At 40.0% G+C, this 10,661-nt stretch overlaps 1 protein-coding gene across 1 annotated transcript; it reads left to right on the top strand.

Annotated features, from left to right (window-relative positions):
- Positions 1–3,048: 3,048 nt before the first annotated feature.
- LOC128475174 (protocadherin-8-like) lies at positions 3,049–7,187 on the top strand. The gene is made up of 3 exons (XM_053457646.1): positions 3,049–5,479; positions 5,678–5,885; positions 6,767–7,187. Exons 1-3 carry the CDS (start codon positions 3,053–3,055, stop codon positions 7,174–7,176), a joined length of 3,045 nt encoding a protein of 1,014 aa, XP_053313621.1. The 5' UTR covers positions 3,049–3,052; the 3' UTR covers positions 7,177–7,187.
- The last annotated feature ends 3,474 nt before the right edge of the window (positions 7,188–10,661 follow it).

Raw genomic sequence — 10,661 nt, forward strand, 5'->3', positions numbered from 1 at the left:
TGATTGCTGCCAGATATAAGGCATATCATGGGGCAAAGTGGCATATAGGGGGTTAAAAGGCATATCATGGGGCAGAGTGGCATATAGGGAGGTATCAGGCATTTCTGGGGGCAGAGTGGCAAACCTGGGGCAGATGTGCATAACTGGGGGGGCAGGTTGACAAATAAAAGGAAAGAAAAAAAACATTTTTTTTCTCAATCATAGCTTTTATTAAATATGAAAAAATAGTTTACATTAATGAATATTTACTAGTAAAACTTTTTTCCTATAGGGTAGTCTTATATTCAGGCTTTTTTCTTTTTTTACTAAATTAATATTCAGATTTTGGGATCCATGGCTGATAATATACTAGTAGTGCCCAGAGGAGTAACAGGGTGGACAGGCACCATTGAGACCATGGGGCAAGTTAAGTCCACCAGTAAGAAACATTTGGTGGAGGACACTTTTAGGATGTATTATTATATATAAAAATATTCCTATCCAAAACCCAGAAATTAAACACAGAAAGAGTCCAAAAAAGGCTGGCAAAAATCTTTATTACGCTTGAAACTCTGGTGGCCATATGTAGAATTGCATGTAAAACCAATGCAAACGCAAGTTAGTGGCCAAGAAGCTCTAAAACAGAGTGGCCCAGGGGGCAATCGACACTCTTCTCCTTAATACACATGCATGATTTTGGAATGCTAAGTCACTGGAAAGCCAGCAGTGCATCGGGGAATGTGATAGTCCTTCAGTGTCTGAAGAACACAGAGATAATAATGTGATATCCTTCATCGGAGTTTATTTCTGGCTCTGCTTTCACAGCCTTTTAGCTTTTCCTAGCAGAATCGTTGTGGGAACAAATACTTCAGCTGCAAATTACTCTTGGCAAGAAAGCAACACTGATTTGTTTAGATAATGCCAAACAATATGTTCATGGGATGATACTCCAATTTTTTTTTATTCCTCTATTGCTTAATGATCATCAAACAAAGAGCAGGATATATTTTAGTACCGGATTCAAACGTGTTCTTGATCAATGAAGTGTCAGAGGGCTCAGAATTTTAATCCCAGTTCTAAAATGTTCTTGTGGCATAAATTTAACCACTTGAGTGATTTTCACGTGTTTTGAACAGTAGAAGGGTACAGGTAATTTGTCATGTGTGTTTAACCCCTCATGTGCCAGAGAGGCATTCAGAGCATAACCCATCCCCTTGATGTCAGTGGATCAATGTAGTGCCAAAGGGATCACATTTATGATGGGTGTGGATCCAAAATGTTCTTGTGGGATTCGTTAACCGCTTGGGTGCCTGAGTAATTTTCACACAGTGGATGGGTTCTTATAATGCAATGTGTGTTTAACTCTTTAAAGCATAGCCCATCCCTGTGGCATCAGTGATATTTTACGAATGCACATATGTCCATAAACTCCATGTAGTGGATATAAGCACAGTGCATCCCTGCTCAGAGCTCAGCAGATGGGTTTTTCAGAATGCAGTTAACAGGGTGAGTTATGAACAGGCGATCACCCTCATAGGCTGTCCCATAGATATAATGAGATTACAATGTATGAAGCCCAGAGGCAGTCCTGATCTCCAATAATGGCCCCCTGTGTTGTAGCTGGGTTTGGGCAGACACACGCGTTGCATGTTACAGTACGTACACCCAAGTCACAGAATGTCTTCATACATTTAAGGAGGCAGATGGTTTTGGTAGCCCTAAGGTTCGTGCCTGGTTTAAACCCCTGCTGAGGTTTTGTTAGTCTGGGACGAGGCTGGTGTTGCTTCCCAGAGGGATCCTGTTAGCACAAAAAAGCAAATCCCCTTAATAAGCAGAGAGGGGCATCAGGAGGGATCGCTTACTAAATGCATTCTAATATGCGAGGAGCATTGTGCAGCACTCAGGGTCTATCATCGTTTAGTCAAAGAGTTATGGCAGTGATTGGAGTTCAATGGGGAAGCAGAATGGATACATGTGGCGTCTGCTCATTATAGTCATTTTAGCCCAATTCCTATGTGGAAACTGTTCAACTTTCTACCCCATGCATGTCATCGTGAAATAATACAGGCTTCAGTGTCTCCAGTGGGGTAGCCTGCCACGCTATTCTACTCTTCCAGTTAACGAGGGCTTCATAAGCCTTTGATATAGTCTGATCTTTGAAACCTTTCCAAATCTCTTCAAGCCTCCTCTAAATCCTATTTGGAACATTTAATTCTTTCTTTGGCCTGCTAGTGTCCAAAGCTTAAGAAATCCACTTGGGGTAGTGACATGCATACTAAAGCAAAGCTACAGTCATCTGAAAAGCAAATTGCACCTCTGATCGCCAGATCTCACGCGACTGAATTCATATTAGACGCATATATTTGAATAAAATGAATTTAGAGTAATCTTTCAATCTCATTTAGAGGAGGCTCCTATCATCATTAAAGGGAAGAAGAAAAAAAAAACTTTTATGGTATGCAGCAATTCAGATGTACTGATGTCTGGCTGTGTTTGTTTCCTATGTAACAAACACCTGTTTGTCAGTGGGGTGCTACATTGTTATACTGAAACAAAACAATCAATCCATTTTTGTTACAGTATCTTTATCTATGATCTCATGTGGATGCTTGAAAAATTAAGACCAAACAGGATTTCAGACAGACAATAAAGGCTACTCGTTCTATTCCACCCCCCCACCCACCCCTCTAAGGGTTGGCAGAATAACCCTTTTGTTGCTAAATGGTTCACCAATTCATTGCAATTCAGATCTATTCAATGAAAGCAGTGAACTAGTTAAATCAGTGCTATGGGAAGAATTCGAGAGGAAGGTGTCAAAGGCATTTCTGTGATTGGCTGCTCTCTGTGTGCATTTGCATGTCTGAGCTTATAAAGCCCCCTCCAGCTCCTCCAGACCCGATCAGAGCTCCAGACTGTGTTGAATGGGAGGGTGGCGTTAGTGCCTCACAAAAAAGATCGGCGCTTTGGAAGCTGCTATGCCTGCACACAAGTCTGAAACTTAATAGTCAGTATTTATTCACACTATTAACTAATACTTTTTATACCTGCGTTTTAATAAGCTTTGTTATTTAAAATGGCTCCAAAAGAAGGAAGATGCTGTTTTGGGGCTGTATCCCTAAGGCTTCTCTTCTTGTTCACCCTGGTTTCAATCTGTGGCTGCAAGACTATGCGTTATAGGACTTATGAAGAAGACGAGCCTGGCACTGTTATAGGGACATTAGCCGAAGACATGCACCTTAACATACCAGGAGAAGGAAGTTTCCGTCTGATGAAGCAGTTCAACAGCTCCCTCATCCACGTCCGGACCAGTGATGGGCAGCTGAGCATCGGGGAGAGGATAGATCGGGAGCAGATTTGCAAACAGTCTCTTAATTGTATCCTAGCCCTGGATGTGGTCAGTTTCTCCAAGGAGCAATTCAAGCTGATTCATGTAGAAGTTGAGGTGAGAGACATTAATGACAACAGCCCTCAATTCCCGAACCCGGAGATACCTGTGGAGGTGTCTGAAAGTGCTGTTGTTGGCACCAGAATCCCTTTAGAAATAGCCATGGATGAAGATGTTGGGTCAAACTCTATCCAGAGCTTCCAAATATCAGTTAATAGTCACTTTAGCATCGACGTGCAGACCAGGGCTGATGGGGTGAAATATGCAGACCTGGTGCTAATGAAAGAGCTTGACCGAGAGAGACAGTCTTCCTACACCTTGGAACTGGTGGCCATGGACGGGGGAAGTCCATCTCGCTCTGGCAGCGCCGTTATTAATGTTAAGGTGATGGACTTTAATGATAACAGCCCAGTATTTGAGAGGAACACTGTTATTGTGGAGCTTATGGAGGACGCCCCTCCAGGATTCCTCTTGCTGGATTTAAACGCCGCTGACCCCGATGAAGGTGTGAATGCAGAAATTGTGTATGGTTTCAGTACTCAGGTGTCTCAGGAGGTTCGACAGCTATTTAAAATCGATCCAAAATCCGGTCGCCTAACTCTTGAAGGTCAAGTTGACTTTGAGACCAAACAAACCTATGAGTTTGATGTACAAGCTCAGGACTCGGGTGCCAATCCTTTAACTGCTACCTGTAAAATCATCGTGCATATCATTGATGTGAATGACAATGCCCCGGATATAAGCATCACCCCTCTCACTTCCATCAGCTCAGGAGTCGCTTATATCACCGAGGCTGCTGCTAAAGACAGCTTTGTAGCGCTGATCAGCACCACGGACAGGGACTCCGGTCCGAACGGGCAAGTTCACTGCACTCTCTATGGACACGATCACTTCAAGCTGCAGCAAGCTTACGAGGACAGCTTCATGATCGTCACCACTTCTCCTTTAGACCGGGAAAAGATAGCCGAGTACAACCTGACTGTGGTCGCTGAAGACCTTGGGTCCCCTCCTTTCAAAACAATCAAGCAGTACACCATCAGGGTAAGTGATGAAAACGACAATGCCCCTGTTTTTGCCAAACCAGTATATGAAGTGTCTGTACTAGAAAACAATGCACCAGGAGCGTATATCACCACAGTAGTTGCAAGAGACCCCGATCTTGGTCACAATGGTAAAGTCATTTATAGACTGGTAGAGACAGAGATTATGGGTGCACCCATTTCTACATACGTATCTCTGGATCCAGCTACGGGGGCTATTTATGCACTAAGAACATTTAACTATGAGATTCTCAAACAGCTAGACCTGAGGATCCAGGCGAGTGATGGAGGCTCCCCGCAACTCACAAGTAGCGCCATCATTAAAGTCAAGGTGGTTGATCAAAATGATAACGCACCTGTCATTGTTCACCCAGTGCTATCAAACGGATCTGCAGAAGTTGGGGTCCCTTCTAGAGCACCTCATGGCTTCCTGGTCACCCAGATAAAGGCTAAAGATGCAGATGAAGGGATTAATGCTGAGTTTACTTTCAACCTTTCCGAAGAAGGCAGGAATATTTTCAGTATCAACAAACAAACTGGGGAGGTTGTCCTTAATGCTGATATCAGTGAAGCGGTGGGTCAGGTCTTCAGAACTCTGGTTACTGTCACTGATAGTGGCAGACCACCCCTTTCCACTACAGCCACTATCAATTTCCTAGTCACAGCTGCGACCCCTCCAATAAACCATGAGGTCATGCAGCCAAGTTCTTGGGAGGAGAAAGTTTCCCACTGGGATATCCCCTTGATCGTTATCATTGTCCTTGCTGGAAGCTGTACCTTGCTACTAGCGGCCATCATCACCATTGCAACCACATGCAACAAACGCAGGAAGGAAAATAAGGCTGACAGTAAGAATCAAAGAGACATCTCTGAGCTGGAGAAAGGAGAGCAGGATGATGATGAACTTATTGACAGTCAGAAGGAGAACCTTTTTGATGCCAGACCTTTCCCTACAAGCAACCCACCTTTCACTGGGGCAGAAGCTGCAGCCACCCCAGAGGTGCCCAGTACAGAAGAGAGCTTCGGGTCCTGTCTATACGATTCCCAAAAGAGGCTGCGTACAACCAATAACGAGGTAAGGGCACTGTTCGTGCGATCTTATTTGTGTTCTTGAAGGAACTTCCCAATCGCCTAGTCAGGTTTTAACCACAATTCCTATGAACCTTAGCAATTAAAAGTGACCGAGGTCCATGGGACTTGTACTAACTAAAACCGAAGCTGCCCATCCCCTGGTTGTAGAATCCTTTTTTCTATGATGACTTATCTCCCGCAGAACTATGCTCCAGCTCCTGGTTACGGGAAGGAAACGGGAGCGACTGTGACGGTTTGGAAAGGGCATTCATTCAACACCATATCCATCCGAGAAGCGGAGAAATTCAGTGGCAAGGACAGTGGCAAGGGGGACAGTGACTTCAATGACAGCGACTCTGATATCAGCGGGGACGCCTTGAAGAGAGACCTCATTAACCACATGCAGACCGGTAAGGGTCATCTTAAATCAGAAACCGGGATAGACTACAGCCACACTGATAGGTGTTTAATGTCTGTGAGAGAAGATAATCACCAATCATGTAGTGAAAAGGGTTAATAAATATATTTTATATATTTTCCATACTATACAATGGAAATGTAACGAAACCCTATCTGTAGAATAAATAATGAACCTCGGTAGCACTGATATCGGTACTGCTATAGGCTGTACATAACATGGAGCTTAGATGTATTAGATCTTAGATGTATAGAGCGACTCAATACATGATTGTACCTGTATGCATATATATATATATATATATATATATATATATATATTTATAATAGCCAAAACTCAAATATATGATTTTAATTGAGGCTGGCTTATGATGTAGTCTCCAAAGCTGTATGCTAGGTTCATCAATACCTTAAAATAATGTAGGATTAAGAATGGTTTCCAAACTGTTTCATGCTGTATAGCAAGTGTTTCTCAGGGTCAAGGTCAACACAAGGTTGAAATGGGGCACACACAAAACCCAAGCCAGATTAATTTAAGGGGATCTTTAAAATATTGTGTGCTTCACAAAGTCTGGTTATTACTAATATTACTAATAATCTAGATAGTGTAGGTAGATCCATTATCATACTTTATATGTGTTATGTATGGGTGATTGGTTAACTGGGGACTCATGAGAGACAGAAGTCTACCTGGTATGTATCCCTGTGTTTCAGAACCTCAGATGATAAAATTCCATGGACATTTTTATTTATTGTTCCCAACACAGAGCGGTTAACAACACATTTTCAGTCCTTGTTCACCCACTTACTTCAGTAAGAACACCATAGATTCTTTTCTATTTAAAGTGTTAATTAATGTTTTCATCTTTTTTAGGATTATGGGCCTGTACCACTGAGTGCAAGATACTAGGACATTCAGATCGTTGCTGGAGTCCATCTTGCGGTAGACCACCAAATGCCCACTCTTCCACCATGCACACGGGCCAGCTCTCTGTATCAAGTTTTTGTAAAAGCACGTCCCTTCCCCGCGACCCACTACACAGAGATAATTATTACCAATCTTCTACAGCACAAGCACACCTGGCAAAAACAGGTGTCCTGCCCAGTGTGTATGAGAAAGCGGTACCTAAAGACTATGAAAGCAGGACAATAAAACTTATTTCCCCTCCAAGGTCTGGCAGACTTCCTGACCTGCAGGAAATTTCAATGCCACTTTACAAATCCCCAGGTTCCACCAGATATGTGGCCCCAAGTGACAGTACCTGTGAGCAGGACGAACTTTAAACACAGATAAAGCCGCCACTGATATGGAGACCCGCAAACATGTTTTGATTGAGCTGCAAAACTCAAAGATAAATTAATATGCATAAATGTTCTTTATAATGGTACACACATTCTGAAGACAGCATAAAGCTACAATTATGTTCCTGGAAAAAGTTATGAACGTCTTCCAGCCCCCCTCCCAAAAAAAGGTGAAGAAATACCAGGTGGTTTTTAATGACAGTTTTAGTCATTTGGATCTCCTATTGCCATTTTGTCTGCAATCTGGATAAACATAAGGCTGCTTGGTGGGTCAAGCATTTCTCATCTTTCAAAAACTACGGTACTGCAATTGCAAAAAAGATAGAGATTTTAATTTTATTTATGGGAGTGGGGTTTTTTTTGTTTGTTTGTTTTTTTGCAAACCTAGTTCAATGTATTTTTGTCTTTGATACATACTTCTATTAAAAAAAAAATCTCAAGCCCTACACACATTAAAATAGCACTGGGTTTGTCATTAGATACATTAATGTGAAAAAATATTTATATTTAAAATATAATTAGAAATATTTCAGCTTCCTTGTAACTGTGTATATATATATATATATATATATATATATATACACACACACACAGCATATATATATATATATATATATATATATATATATGTATGTACACACATAGACAATGGGAGGAATCTATCAGAACATACTCTGGCCTTTTAGTAAAATGCAGCTAAATTAAATACTTTCCAATTCTTATTATTTTTACTAATACATTGCAAGCCCAGAGTGATTTGCATTGCAGCAAAATGTCGATAAATCCCCCCCAATGTGCCTTAAATTATATGAAAAGGGTAGGAATGCTATTCTGCCATATCGAAAACATTTGATATTTCAAAACAGACATTGTTTGTTGTTCATGTAATTTTTATGAAATGTGGCGTATTTATTTTTTTTTATACTGTGTTTTTGCTCTTATCTCACACACGGCTTGCCATTTGGTAGTGTTTTCTCATATATACCGTGTAATTGTATTATGTTTGTAAATATTGAACCAAAAATGTTCTATTTTTGTAAAAAAAAAATTCAAAAATCCAAATTTTTGCCAAAGGATCTATGTATACAAATGCAACTGTATACCCAAAGTCACAGAACAGATGTATATGTTACAATGTACATTTTAATTATCAGCGAAAGGTTGACTTGCAACGTGACTTGTAGTTTATGCACCTGTGTGTTATTTCATTTGCATTGTTTCCAACAAATGATATAATGATCAACCCCACTAACAATGTATTTGTGACTTCTATGAAGCAACTCACTGCACATTTTTTTCTGAAAAATAAAATATAAAATAAAATCACTGAGATACATATGCTTTATTCATGAATGTAGTTAATTATGATGCACAGATGAGTCACCAAAAATGTTTGCAATAGCACATTTGTACTGATGTGTCAGTTTAAAATTGTTTTATTTTTTGGGGTGAAAAACAAATGATAAACATAAATAGGCTTCCATTGTGGACTTACAAGAGTGTTTGCAGTTGAGCAGCATAGATAGAGCATTCCTTGAGATGATGTATTTGTATATAAAAACACTGTCACAAAGGGTGTGACCACATTTTCACCCTTCCTAGGTTATAATATATATTATATATAGGATGGTAGGTCCAGAGGGGGCCCAATCGCCCTATTAGCAGCAATGCCAATCACTGATCTCCCAAACTGGTTTCAACAGGTTATTTTTGCCTGGCACCAGGTATCCTTAAAAGACAGAGCACAAGAATAGGATGTCATATCCCAGTGCTTAAAGGAGAAATGGTGGTGCAGAGGGGGTGGCTTGTGGTGTTGCCCTGGGTTAGACCTAGCAAATGAAACAATGTACATAAAATCTTTAGATATGTAACTATATGTGCACACATACATACCAATATGTTAAGTATCTCTGCCACTCAAATGCTAGTCTATAAGATCCCTTGAATATGGAATTGCTCCTTGAGACCTGTTTAGAAAGATGTTAAAAATAAAAGCATTATCTCACTTTAGTTTGCCCTCTTTGTAGGTAACTACTCTCCCCAGCAGACCTCTAGTAATGACACTTAGGGCCAGCAAATTATCTTGGAAATTATGTTAATCTATCATTCTGTGAAGCTCGTTTGCTGAAGAGGACAAAAGGGGAGTGAAGAAGTCCCACATCTCATATCTTCTAGGAGATGCCTAGGTCTGTCTGCTTTGTGCTTCTATAATTTCGTTGGTTTTGCTACTTTAAAGCAGGTAGACATAATGACCGATTAAGATGGGCCAGTTGGCTTTTATCAAATTTTGCTTCTGTTTCTACACTCTTTAAGGCTCCCATGCCCAGTGCCAATCCTTTACCAAAAATAACATATTTGTTTCCATTATATTAGGTGTCTCACAGTAGACACTACAGTATTTAGAACATAATCAAGATTGTCAGAAATGAGGCAGATATGTGTTTTGCTTCCCCCTGTAGGAGGCTTGGATTATTCTTCAGGAACTCACTGTTTTGTCATCAGTTATATTCACTTGCAACTTCTTGGTTACTTGGCAGTTATTGACCTTGATGAAGGTTATTTTGTCTTGAAGAACAATCTCTGGTGAAATAACAATATACTTCAAGTGATTCAATCCAATCCAAAGTGCAGATTCACTCAATAAATAGATTGTTCTGCTTCATTTACTGTTTCGTTTATTCTTCAGTGGAGTTACAAACACTGGTGTATTTACACATCTAATAAGGATGCAGCTTATGTGTCTAAATGGCCCATTATACCCTATACAGAGGGTGCAATAAACAACCACCTGGAAAATGATGGACAGTTCTAAACTGGTTTTATCATTAAACAGGAAGACTAATGCAAAGACAGCCTGCTTACCAGTGATCAGAACTGCAATTTTCAATCAAATTGGTTAAGAGGTTGACCAAAATAAAAAAAATTTATTTAACCTTAAGCACATTATCATCATCAGTATAGAGTTAATATCAGTAACGCTTATTGTAAATCTATAGCTTTTACAGGTACATATTTCATAATGCACATTCCAATGAAGGAAGCATTTTAGTACAACAATAAGAAGAAATAATTTGAGATAGCACTATAATAAAAAGTGAATCTAGTAAATTGTCTGCAGATTTGAATGGGCGTTATAGAAATGAGAAGTAAAGGTAAGAGACAGGCGTGACAACTAAAGGGACGGGTCTAAAAAAACAAATGGAATATTACAAGGCATTTTTACATGTCGGATGGAGTGTAATAGATGTCAAAGATTCTGGAAATATCACCAAGTGGTAAGTGTTGTAAGTGTTTCTATTGTGGAATGGACGAGAAAGTAGACTCAAGATTCATCCATAGGCAGCAGATTAGTGGGCTTGTGAATATCTGGCTACACAGAGGTTTATTTAAGACAAGGAGATCATATGAATAAACCGATTTTATTTCCTTATTTTTTTATCTTATTGTGTTTGTGTGTTGAGCATTTA

The sequence above is a fragment of the Spea bombifrons genome, chromosome 2 (assembly GCF_027358695.1).
Source record: "Spea bombifrons isolate aSpeBom1 chromosome 2, aSpeBom1.2.pri, whole genome shotgun sequence".
Classification (NCBI taxonomy): Eukaryota; Metazoa; Chordata; class Amphibia; order Anura; family Pelobatidae; genus Spea; species Spea bombifrons.